Consider the following 12312-nt stretch of genomic DNA (forward strand, 5'->3'; position numbering starts at 1 on the left):
ACCTTGTTTTTTGTGGAACTAATGCGCCAGGCTGGTTCTATGGAAGTGATTGCAATTCTCAAGGTGCACATCAGAGATTTTTGATGATTTTTTTCTTTTTCTGTGCTTCATCTTTGAGAGCAGCTGATTACAAACGTACGTACTGCTGAAAAGCAGTGATGTGAATAAGGCGTATGGCCACTCTTCCAATTTCAGGTTCCAAGTGCCTTTTTCAGGTCCCAGAGCTTGGGTTTGAGGTTCATTCTTAGGGTTCAAATCCTCATTGTAGGGTACAGAACCACATTTTAAGGAACAACTCTTCCTTTTTAAGTCACGATCTCGTAAAGCTCTGTGCTCTGCTCTCTTGTAGGCTAGAAAACGTACGAACAGGAGTCAGAGGCTCGATTTTGTAGACTACAGCCTCAGCCTTTGGTGCCTAACCCTTATTTTCCAGGCCTAGAGCCTGTACTTGGGATCCAGAGCCATTGCTTCATCACCTACAGCCTTATTTTTCAGAACTGGAGTCTTATTTTATGGCATAAAACATTAATTTCAGTGCACAAAGCCTCCTTTTGATGTCCACGTTCTCTGATGGGACAAAGCTTTGCTCTGGGGGCCAAGGTCTGAATTTTAGAGCTCAAAATCTCCTTTGACAGCCAATTCCTATCCTGTCCACCAGCCACCACCACTGTGAGGGCCCAACGCCTCATTTCAGTGTCCAGAGCTTCCTTTCTAGTGCCCAAAGCCACACTGCAGGGACCAAAGGCTGATATTCAGGGCATGAAATCTCTTTTGGGGATGAAATGCCCATTTTGATAGATTAAAGCACCGCTTTAGGATCCAGGTCCTGAGCTGGAGACTCCAAAGCCCTTGCAGAGCACAAGCCCTCTTTTTCCACTCTAAAGCATGCTAATGGGGTCCAAAGTGTTGTTTTTTTTTTCATTGCCCAAAGCCTCCTTTATGCCAGGCTGGTCGTGATGATCTTGAAGGCCTCTTCTACCCTAAATGTTTCTATGTTATGACCGTGGCTGCAGAGCTTTCCTGGTGGCCATGTTTTCCTATGGCAATGGGTTGAGTTTTCATGAGTTCCAAAAAGTTGTGAGAGTGAAGGCTATCATTATTGGAGCTTTTTTTTCTTTACTCTTTTTTCCCTCTTGCTCTCTTTAACCTTTTCTAACACACAGGTGCAACTACATGGGTATTAAAAGACATTTGCTAGTTAACTGTACTTAGAGAGATGGCAGAGAGCTGAGTTTTTATTTCTGTGTTTGTTACATACATATGTGTATGTTTCTCTGGCAGGACATTGAGGAGACCTTAGAGCAGACCAAGCAGATGAATGTTTATTGCCATTTTGCTAAAGGCATCGGTGAACCTAGCTATGGGCCTGTTCCAACCTGGGAGGAGTTGAACCAGACCCTTGTGGAAGCCTTGGACAGCTACAATGAAGTCAATCCTGCCATGAACCTGGTGCTGTTTGAGGATGCCATGTGCCACGTGTAAGGGGATTTTCTGGTTTTATAGTTTCCTTATAGCACTTATCTGCACAGATTGCTTCTGTAGAGTTGTGGGTATCTTTACTTGCAGCTGATGAAGAGGGAGGTGTGCAGAAGCCCCACTTGATGTATCCTGCACAAATATTGCACTTCTCTGCAGGTGACGGGGGAAACCGTGAGGATTCCGGGGGCTGGGAGACGGGGGTGTTGCATGCGTGTGGTTATTTTAGATTCTGGTTACCTGTGTGATGTCCTCAGCCCTCCCTGTTCTGCTATTGTGTGGCCATTTAATGAATGAGACGGTGTTCAAGCACTTCGATATTTTTGTGGGCCTTTACTTCAAAGCCAGCTTTGGGATTTCCCTAAATGCTTTCCCTGCTGATTTAGAGCCATATTTACACAGTTTCTTCCTGGCATTTTCAAATGCACATGGAGTGATGTTATGTATGTTCAGCCTATCAGTTTAAATGCTTTCAGGTATTTGAGCTATTTTCATTTTTTTTGAAAATCTCACTTGCATTTAGGCACCTGGAGGTCCAGATGGAAATCAAATGTGGAATTCTATGAAAATAGCAGGTCTTCAGTTTGTGGTTATGAATCCACTTAGATGTCTTGGTGCAGATAGGGAGACGTACCTTTGGTTTTCAAAAATCATCTGAATGCTTTCTGGGGATCCGAGTAGAGACAGAGCCTCATTTCTCTGTGCAGAAATGCGGATCTGGCTCTTGGCTGCTTGAGAAGAGGGGATCTCTGGTATAAATCCATGTTTTAAGTGGTTTTTGTTTTCTTTCTGAAGGCATTCTCTCCAGAGCTGCAGGTCTGTGTGTCTGAGCCAGGAGGCTGCCACTCTCCTGCTGCACATCAGTGCATATGATTTCAATTCTCTCTGGACAAGGCAACCTAATGAAGTCAATCTCCTGGCAATTTTATAGATATAATAGTAGCAGCATATATATATTTGGTGTTAAAGCTTTTTAACTTGTCACTTCACTGTTTCTGTTCTGAGAGCAGAGCATCCCGTTATTCTTGCACTGTAGTGTGCTGGCGCTGTGCTCTGGCAGATTTTCCCCATACTGTGGGCTTTTACTCCTTTCTATTAATGAGCCATACTCACCTGGGTGTCCATGGGTGTTTTGTTTCCAGGAAGGTGACAGTAGTGTTAACCTTGTCCTTCCTGTATGCTAAACTGTGATGTGTGATAACATTTAATGTTATCCTTCCAGTAAATATTTTGAATAAATAGGAAAGCAAGGATTGAGTACTCAGCATGATTTTGTTGAGATTGGGTGAAATTTATTCCTTTCATTTGGAAATCACGTGTTGCAGAAACACAATATTCAATCCATCCCAAATATTTACAAATTTCAACTTGAATTTGCTGGAAAATTTCATTTCAGGTGGAAAAAAAAAGAGAAACAAAAGTTTATGGGCTGAATTTACGTGAGGTGGTGGGGGTCAGCTATCTGTCACATCCCAGTCCATGGCTCATCGTGCCCGTTCACGGAGCACACAGCCCTGCAGTGCACATTGCTTGGAGAGCTGAAACTGGGAAGCTGTCTGCACAGACTGGATTGCTTTTCTAGGTGCAATAAAGCACTGTGGTATTTCTCACAGCCTTGTTTAAAAAAATTAATGCAGGTTAGTGTAGGAAGATACTCAATTTAAATGAGCTAAATAAAGGTGGTGGTGTGAGGAGGGGAGTTGTGTTTAATACACAGGACAGTGTGTTTCACAGGTAGGTCCTGAAACTCTCCTTAGTCAGAGTTTCAGCAAGTGGGGATGTCATCTTTTGCTTCAGGATGATGCATCAGAAACCTGCGGAGTTGACCATGGGACTCTCGGGACGAGTGAACAGACCAGGAAATAATATGAGTTCATTCTTAAGAATGAGAAAATCTTGCTCTTAAGTAGTGCCGTTTGGTTAAGTACAAAACAAGCTGCTTTTTCTGGATAGGATTTATGCCATGGTAGTTAAATACAAATAGGTTTCATGGCATAGCAGGATGCCTCATCTGGACATGGGCTCCAAATGCTTTGTGAAGATGAACCTATGGAGAGTTGCATCAGATCCTTGAATTTTGCTCCGGTCTTTGCACATCCTTGGAGTGTGCTTTTCCTCTCAAAGACGGCCAGACTTTTATCTTCTTTTTAACTGATTTCTGTCCATTAGGACTTGGCAGCTAAAATAAGAACTGGACGCAGTCCAAATTGCCACCAAACTTCTTCCATCAGCCGTGTCCTTTGTGCAGGTCTCGGCAGAGATTGGGATTGCTGACACGTCTCTTAGTGACATTTTTCATCCCTTTCAGAATACAATTTCTTAGTGAATAAAATATGTATGGGAAAGCAGTGGGCAGAGAAAAAGAAAAATACTCTTATTAAAGAGAGATTTCGTATGCTTCAATTTAGTTGCCGCATCAACCGTATCCTGGAGTCCCCCAGAGGAAACGCGCTCTTGGTCGGCGTGGGCGGCAGCGGCAAGCAGAGCCTGACCAGGCTGGCAGCCTTCATCAGCTCTCTGGAGGTCTTCCAGATCACTCTGAGGAAAGGCTATGGGGTCCCTGACCTGAAGGTAGGTGACTTTTAAGGCTGTAAAAAGCAGAACTTAGCCGGCAAACATGGTTGTGCTAAATACTGAGTAGTGAAGATGGAAGAGCTCCCACCGTGGTGTCGGACTGCAGAGAGAAGAAATTCATCACCAGGTATCTTGTTGAAGTGTGTCTGCACAGAGATACGGGCTGATCTGCTGTCCCCTGCCATTCTGTGAGCTGGCCAGGACTGGCAGCGCTCCAGCCCAAGGTTTTATATTGGCAGTGTTACTGGACCCATCCACATCTTGTTGTTCAATGAGTGGAAAATGTAAAGGAGCAGAAAAGTTCTGATTATTTATTATGACCAAACAAGACATAGTAATTAGCTGAGCAGTGAAATCTGGAGTGATTTGGAAGTGGAAAGGGAGCAGGAAAGGGGAGAAGCAGAGCTCCTAGATCATAGTCAGAGATACAGAGGATACATAGAGGCCAATGAGCTTAAGAGTTAGAAGTCAACACTGAAAAACTTCAGTGCAAAGAAGCTTTAGAAGTCCATTAGTTTCTGACAAAATAAGTCTCTTTACAAACGTTGTAAAAATCACCACAATAACTGCAGTCTGCTCTGCCTGCTAGACGTGATAGCTGGTGGATCCTGGGTTCCTTCCCCATCACGGACAGGACAGCGAGTCCTGTCTCAGGGTAGCGAGTGCCATTGGCAAAGCACGGAGCACAACTGGTGTCTTCCCATCCTAAATACAGGCTTTCCTGGTTGCTTACCAGTTTTCCAAGCTCTGCAAATTGGAACTGACCAGGCCTGGCTTTTTCTGTGTCATCAGATCAGAGCGGTGGCTGGGCTGGTCCTCTGCTTGTCTCCAGCTCTTTGCTTCCTGATCAGTACATTAAGTTCCTGAAACATCATTAACTCTGGGACTTCAGAAGGGGCTGCAGCAGTTGGAAGGCCAAGATTTATACCACAGCAGTTACAGGACTGTCTGTAGTGCCACCATCTTCCTTTGGATAACCTGTGGTTGTCAACAAGTTGTTTTCTTTATGTCACACCAAGCTGTCCCGCCTGTTTTCATCTCCCTTCTGTGTTTTCAGCCTCACTCATGGGATTTTGTAGCTCCACCCTGCCTACTTATTTAGGAAGCCTGCTCTCTCAGCTAGAAATGTAGCTTGGTCTCAACATTAAAAAATGTGTTTTCAAAGCACCTCAATGCTTCTCTGTCTGCAGAGGTGGAAGGTAATTTGATGTTCCCTTCACTCTGTATTCATTTTCAAAGAATTTATGAAGGGTGAAGGTTTTTTTGTTTGTTTGTTTGTTTCTCATCTGTGGAAAAGCAGGATGGTGACAGATCACCCTGTCTGCTGTTGGCCCACCCTGCTGTTACAACTGATCCAATCCAAATATCTGGTGATTAATGGAGCAAATTATTCTTTTAGAAGAAGTGTAGTTGCTTGCTGAATTTCCAGAAGTTTCTGGAGTGGTGGCTGGTGTGCTGTTCTGGGCAGCCCTGTGTGTCCTGTGTGCTGCTTAGAGGGGCAGGAATTGAAGGATGGCACCTAGCCCATGTTTTGCACAAGGACAACCCCTAAGTCCGCTTGCTTTTCAACCTCCAGGCAGACCTGGCAAACCTGTACGTGAAAGCCGGTGTGAAGAGCATAGGCACTGTGTTCCTGATGACCGACGTGCAGGTGGCTGACGAACAGTTCTTGGTGCTGGTAAACGACTTGTTAGCATCAGGTATGTCTCATCTTGCTTTTACTTCTCCTCTTTTTCACTGTAAATTTGCTCATCTGTAGGGCATGCTGAAGGGCAGTATATGAAGCAAATTAGAAGATATGTTGGCCAAAATCTGAACTAAATGCAGCACTCAGGTGTCATTATTGAGGATGCACTCCATCTGGTAGATTTTTTCTCTCTGATGTCTCCTAATCTTGTTTTTCCTGTTCTTTTATGGTATGCTGCCTGTGGATGTTATCTCTTGTGATATTGCAGCTGAGGACAGAGCCAAAGGAACGTATCAGAAGAGGAGGAGTTTGACCTATGGATGCCGTGCATCCACTTTCTAAGTGTCTGATAAAACAAGATTGCTTCTGGGTAGAACACTTGACTGAAGCACCTGTGAGTTGGTGGATGATGCTGAAGCCACTGATCACCCTATCTGTGGGTGTCACATGGCTGCTTATCCCATTCCAGTCATTTTCTTCTTCATTTTCTCGGGATGCGTTTAAGTTTTTCTTTTGCTGCTTGCAACAATTTGCAGAATTGTCTCCATGTAAAAGCCTCATTTCCTTGCAGAACGTGGCACAAGTGAGTGCCCTGAGTCCTCCCCTCGCAGGCTGCACTGCAGCGATGGTGCACTTTGGAGCAGCACAGGTGTCACCGTGATGGTGCAAGGGAACCCGGGGAGGGATCATTCCCCAGGCACCCCTGTAAATCACTGCCATAACTGCGTGCCACTTGTTGCCTTGTTTATGAGTCAGAATAAGACGGTACAGCTGGTTCAGGTGACCTCTGTGGATGGTGAGGGTGCAGAGTCGGCAGCACAGGGGGCTGAGAGTTTGTGAGTAACTCCAGAGTCGCCATATGTGACTATAAATTGGCCAGATGGAGCAGCAAACAAGTCCTGCCTGTAATGAATTCATAACCAGGTGTAAGGACAGGGGATGCTGTGGAGGGCGAGGAGAAGTTCCCACTGTCTCATTGCCTGCTGCAGATTACACAAGCATCTCCCTGACACAAGATGAAGCTCTGCAGTGTCCTGAAGCAAGGAGCAGACTTCAGTTGAGTTGCTGAGGTCATTTTACGGCTCCTTTGAAAAGTAGAGCGGTTTTTTTGTGGTTGCTTTGTGAGAAAATAGGACAGAGTGGATTCTTTTTCTAGGCTCACAACTGCAGCACAGAATTGGAGCTGCACTGAAGAGGTGACTGTGCAGGGACCTTGCCTCTCTGTAACACAGGCTGGAGCTACCAGGGGTGTGCTGAGCTCCCTGGCAGCTCGCTGTTATCTACACGATTGCATTTTCTTACTTCTTCACCGAAGAAACTAGAAGACTATATATATTATAATATATATATTATAATCTAAAATCTACTGATTTATATTCTCCTAGTTGGTTAATGCTCATATTGATGGTGTCTCTTTCAATAATGATGATTTCAATCAAATCAGATGCCAGAAAGGAAGTGAAAAGTGGCAAACTGAAGAACCACTAACAAAGAAGTCTGGGTACATTTTGGGCAATCAGTTGTATAACTGTGAACTTCTAAGACTTTATCTTTCAGAAGGTTTTAGTGGCATGGGGCTTATTTGAAAGGGCTGTATATGGCATTTGAAGTTCTGTAGAAATTGTACAAGTCTCAAATTCATTTGTAATACTAAAAAGAATTCACTATTGTGTAACGCATAACAGGGATTTGATTATTTTTATTATTATTTGTAATCAAATCAGCGCTGTTAATTAGAAAGAAATGGGCTTTCTGTACTCTGACTCTGTTCTCTGCTTACTGTGGGCTTGTATAAGAGAGTTGGCTCTCACAAATGTTTATGTTTCAGCAGAGCAACCTTCGGTGCCACCTCCCTGCTGCTGGGGCTCGTGGGCGCCTGATGTGATGACTTTTCTCTGGGAAGGGAAGCAGCTGCTTCACTTAGCTCTAAGGCTGCAACAAAATGCAGCCCAGCAAACCAGCATGTACCCTTTTCTTCTAGGTGAAATCCCTGATCTCTTCCCGGATGATGAAGTTGAAAGCATCATCAGCAGTGTGAGGAATGAAGTCAAAGGTCAGGGCCTGGTGGACTCCAGAGAGACTTGCTGGAAGTTCTTCATAGAGCGTGTTCGACGGCAGCTGAAGGTGAGACAGTGGCTGTGGGAGCTTGGGTCCTCCCCATCGACATCAGTGCAGTTCCAAGTGTTGGAAATCCTTTGGGCTACATTGTAGGGACAGCAGCCTGCAGCCTGAAAGGCTTTTTTGCCTGTTCGTGATGTGAACCATGATTCTCTGAGCAAGTACTGAAGCATACGATTCGCTGTCTGTACTCATCACTTTTTGGGCGTGAGACAGCACTATGGGACTTGTATGTTGTCACTTTCAGGAGCTGAGTAGGACCAGCCTTTCCATTTTCAAAGCAGTGCACCAGGGGTTTAGCTGGGGTGCATCAGGACTAAGTCTTACTGCTTGGAAAAGTTGCACGGGGGATCTGCCTTCACGTTGTTGACAGTCTGTAGCCAGAAGAATTTAAAAAACGCTATCTTAAAACCAGAGTGCTGGGAACTGAGTGGGACGTGAGATACAAGATTTATTCAACTGCTGCACATATTCCCAGCTCTTCCCCTATAAATACTTCCTGATATCCCAGAACAGTTTTTGGACTTTTAGGTATGTTGAGCATGTAGAGAAAGTACACTGCAAGAAGGGGTTGGACTTCTCCAGAAAGTATTTGCCCATCTACAGAACTGTACAGTGCTGGGATCCCAAATTGAAGGGGTGGAGAGAGAGTAAAGACTTGACCTTTGCTTGGTGAATACCAATCCTTCTTCTTTAGTGCCTGCTTTGTGTTGGAGGAACATGCTCACTGAAGTGGGGTACTCTGTTCCCTTTTTGATGTAGGTGGGCATGTGTTTAGGATCAGGAACAAGCAGAAAGTTGAATTTGAGGAGAAAATTTGGGGATCATGCTGCAATGTATTTGCCCAAGGAGAAGGAATCCAGCCCCTCTGCCAGTGTGGAGGAGAATTTTTGACAGGCTCTAAGGCTGTTCTGTATGTCTTCAGGCACCTTGGTTGTCTTCTGCCTAGTGCCCCTCCCTCTGTATATTCCTGTTGACTCTTCAGGTAAGCTAAAAGGGCACTGTGAATGTGATTTCATGGAGGCTGATTGCTTTTCCTTGTCTGCCCTTCTCCTTAATGCTGCGTTAAAGCAGATGGATGGGAAGTACTCTTTTTTGTCTCCGGCATTGAGTGACATCATTGTGCTCTGCACAGAAAGCTGATGGAGCCATCAGTGCCTAGGCCTTGCTGGAACTCAGGGAGCAGCTGGGAGTAGGGCTTGGACCAGTGGAACCTGAGCACCAGCAAACCTGCCTCAGGGTCTTGGGAGAGTAATGCAGGTGCAGAAGAGGGCTTTGGTACAGGAGTAGTGCCCTGAAGCTTGCCTGGCCCTCAGAGAGTAGCACAGAGGTGCCCAAGGCTTGTGCTTGAAAGTGTAGGAAGGTTTCCCATATGGTTGTCCACTAAATGCAGTGACCATCTCAGAGCTCTGAGTCCAGCTGCGTGCCCTGAAGTGGAAGCAACCGTGTTGCAGGCTGGCTTTCACAGCATCTAAAAACCTGGTCTTGGCTCTTAGTGGAGGTGGTGACACAGAGACAGCCACGCCGATGGCAGCCTTCCTCATGGCCTTGCAGGGCTGTGCAGGTATCAGCCTGGGCTGACAAAGTGGAGAGAGGGTGATTCACTGAGTGAATTATTCTGCTTCCCACACTGGCCTTTGCTCAGATACTGCTACTTCATTTTGCAGTGTAGACCTGCCCATGTCCTTATTTGTGCCTGTTTAGCAGAGCTCATAAATCCAGCAACAGCAGGCTTACAGGAAAAGGCCTGTGATAGATGGTCCTGGCAGATTTTGGTCCTTGTGACTTATTTTGCTATTGAAAATGGTGGTGAGGCAGCAAAGAGGAAAGCTAAGTTGCCTTGTTCTGACTTCACAATCTGGGTGAAGAAGTCCCCTTCCTCTGGAAGAGGAAGAGGCTGTGCTCTAGGACCGACACAGTAGGAGAATGAGACCCAGGGGAGGGGAAGGTGGAACAAAGAAGGATGCTGCAGTTTGAAAGGATGGAAAGTGGGGCTGACAGACGAGGGAACACCCCTTGGCTAGGCCCCAGAGTAACATAAAGAAACATTTCCTGCAGATCCATAGCGTCTCTGCTGAAATACAGAAAATTCTTGGAGGTCTTGGGTTGAAAAAGAAAAAAAAAAAAAAAAAAAAAGGAGCTTGGAAAACAAACAGTCTTCTGTCTGAAAATGCAGTAAGCAGGGAAAACAAGTTCCCAACTGCTTTTGTTTTCACCCCACTTTGGTTTGAGTTTTGCCTATCTTAAAAAAAAAAAATAAATAAATCTGCTGAAAGCAGACTTGGAGTTTGAGCCACATCAGCCCTGTTCAGAGCTGGCTTTGGGGGAAGAGATTCAGGCAGGCCTGCCTCAAAGCCATGGTCCTGCCAAGAGAATTCAGGTCCTTGTTGCACTGCTTGGATCTGGACGCCTGTTTGGATCAGGACGCCTGTTCTCTGCTGGGCTTCGTGTCACTGTGATGGCAGCAAAGAGTGGTTATATTAAACTGGCTGTGACTGTGACATTGTGCCAGGTTGCTGCCTTTGACCAGAGCAATGCTTAATGTCACTGCTTGTTTTAATTGCAGAGTAGAAAACATGTTTACTGCCAGATTATGCCTTTTCATTGGCATCAAGTGCAAAAGCTCAGGGATTGAGGTTACTGAAACCTGAGGTGTTGGCATGAGATTTGCTTTTGGGAATAACTGGAGGAGCCCAGGTTGGGCTGCACACCTGAGTTGGGGCTCGGCTCCCGGGACCTTGGGGCTGAGCTGAGCTTCAGCTTGTGGCCCTGCCTCTCAACCTGTCTCTGCTTGGGCCCCTCAGGTTGCATTGTGTTTTTCGCCTGTTGGCAACAAGCTGCGGGTCCGCAGCAGGAGGTTCCCCGCCATCGTGAGCTGCACGGCCATCGACTGGTTCCAGGAGTGGCCGCAGGAAGCCCTCGAGTCCGTCAGCCTGCGCTTCCTGCGAGAGATGGGCAGCATGGAGGTGAGCACCTCATCCAGCCCTCGCAGAGCAGCGTGGGCCATGGTCATAAGTTCTGTGCACTGATGGTACAGTCAGTGAGATGATTGCCTTGCTGGACAGAAAGACCGCATACAAATCAGTGCAGAAAATAACCGAGCACTTCTTCAGGAGGGGAAACTGTTTACAAGGGTGGATGGTGATGGGACAAGGGGAATGGTTTTAAAGTGAGACAGGGGAGGTTCAGGTTGGGTATTAGGAGGAATTTTTTCACATAGGGTGGTGAGGCACTGGAACAGGTTGCCCAAGGAGGCTGTGGATGCCCCATCCCTGGAGGCATTCAAGGCCAGGCTGGATGTGGCTCTGGGCTGGGCTCTGGGGGGGGGTTGGTGCCGCATAAACAACTGCAGGTCGTCGTAGCAAAGAGGATATGACACATTGAATAATTTAAATAATTTAATGTAATTGAACATAAAATAACATAAAATAACATAACATAACATAATCTGATGGAGTCCCACACTGTCGCCGTCCAAGGTGTTGGTGGACAGCCCAGGTTTGGAGGGGTTGGGCTGGGGCCGGTGCCGGTGCCCCCGGAGCACTGCCGCTGCTCTGTGCGAGGGCCGGCGAGGAGCCCAGGGCTACGGGTAGCCTTATTTGTTGGCTGTGTCTCCTGCTGTGGCCGTGTCTCCTGCTGCACCACGTGGGCCGGTTTCTGCCGAGGCTCCCGTGTTGGCTGAGCCCACCCAGCTTCGCCTAGCGCGAGCGCTTTTGTTCTGGAGCATCCTGGCTCTGCGGCAGCTTCCTCTTGGTGGCTCGGATGCTGCCAGCGCTCTGCTGGTGCCCGCTGGGGGTGCAGGCAGGGGCTGGGCACTCGGCCGCGTCCTCATCCGTGCCCGGGATGTTGTCCAGGACCTCTTTGGGTGCCACTTCTGGAAGAGGAAGAAAATCGCCACAGGGTTAAGGCCAGCTTTCCCACAGCAAATGGGTGCAAACACTCTCCTGCCAGCTCTGCTGCCCCCAAACTCACCGCTGTTCATCCAAGCCAGGAGGTCACCGATGTCGGTGATGTCCTCCGGGATGTCTGCGCTGGTTGTCGCTGCTGGAAAGCAAGAAAATGCGCCGTGAGGCAATGCCATCTTTCCCACAGCCACCTGTGCGGCCAGCCTGCCGCCCGCTCTGCAGCCCCCAAACTCACCACCTGATTCCAGCGCTGTGATGCTGCAGGTGAGCGGAGCCGCGTTGGGATGGGGGCACACGCCGATGGGTGCTGGCTGCCCCTGGTCCTCCGGCTCCTCGGGCTGCTCTAAGATGGTGGGCAGGGTGCCGGGCACGAGGCGCACCCGCTGCTGCACCGGAGGTCCTTGGAGGACAGTGGAGGGGCCGGGCTGGCTGGCAGCCTGCAGTGGGCAGCTGCCTGCGGGCTGCGGGGGCTGCCCACGCAACGCGGCCCCGGGCTGCAGCCCCATCGGCTGCTGGGGCTGCATCGTCCCTGCCACCGGGGGATGATCCCAG

At 47.6% G+C, this 12312-nt stretch overlaps 1 protein-coding gene across 1 annotated transcript in view; it reads left to right on the top strand.

Annotated features, from left to right (window-relative positions):
* The window catches only part of DNAH9 (dynein axonemal heavy chain 9), a 191448-nt gene that overhangs the window by 79394 nt on the left and 99742 nt on the right, over nucleotides 1-12312 (top strand). The window contains exons 43-47 of the mRNA XM_042833278.1: nucleotides 1282-1478; nucleotides 3885-4047; nucleotides 5627-5750; nucleotides 7719-7861; nucleotides 10660-10821. Coding sequence (XP_042689212.1) covers nucleotides 1282-1478; nucleotides 3885-4047; nucleotides 5627-5750; nucleotides 7719-7861; nucleotides 10660-10821 — 789 coding nt within the window. The remainder of the gene's footprint in view (nucleotides 1-1281; nucleotides 1479-3884; nucleotides 4048-5626; nucleotides 5751-7718; nucleotides 7862-10659; nucleotides 10822-12312) is intronic.

The sequence above is a fragment of the Centrocercus urophasianus genome, unplaced genomic scaffold (genome assembly GCF_019232065.1).
Source record: "Centrocercus urophasianus isolate 14NV4802_14NV808 unplaced genomic scaffold, USGS_Curo_1.0 seq_41, whole genome shotgun sequence".
Lineage (NCBI taxonomy): Eukaryota > Metazoa > Chordata > Aves > Galliformes > Phasianidae > Centrocercus > Centrocercus urophasianus.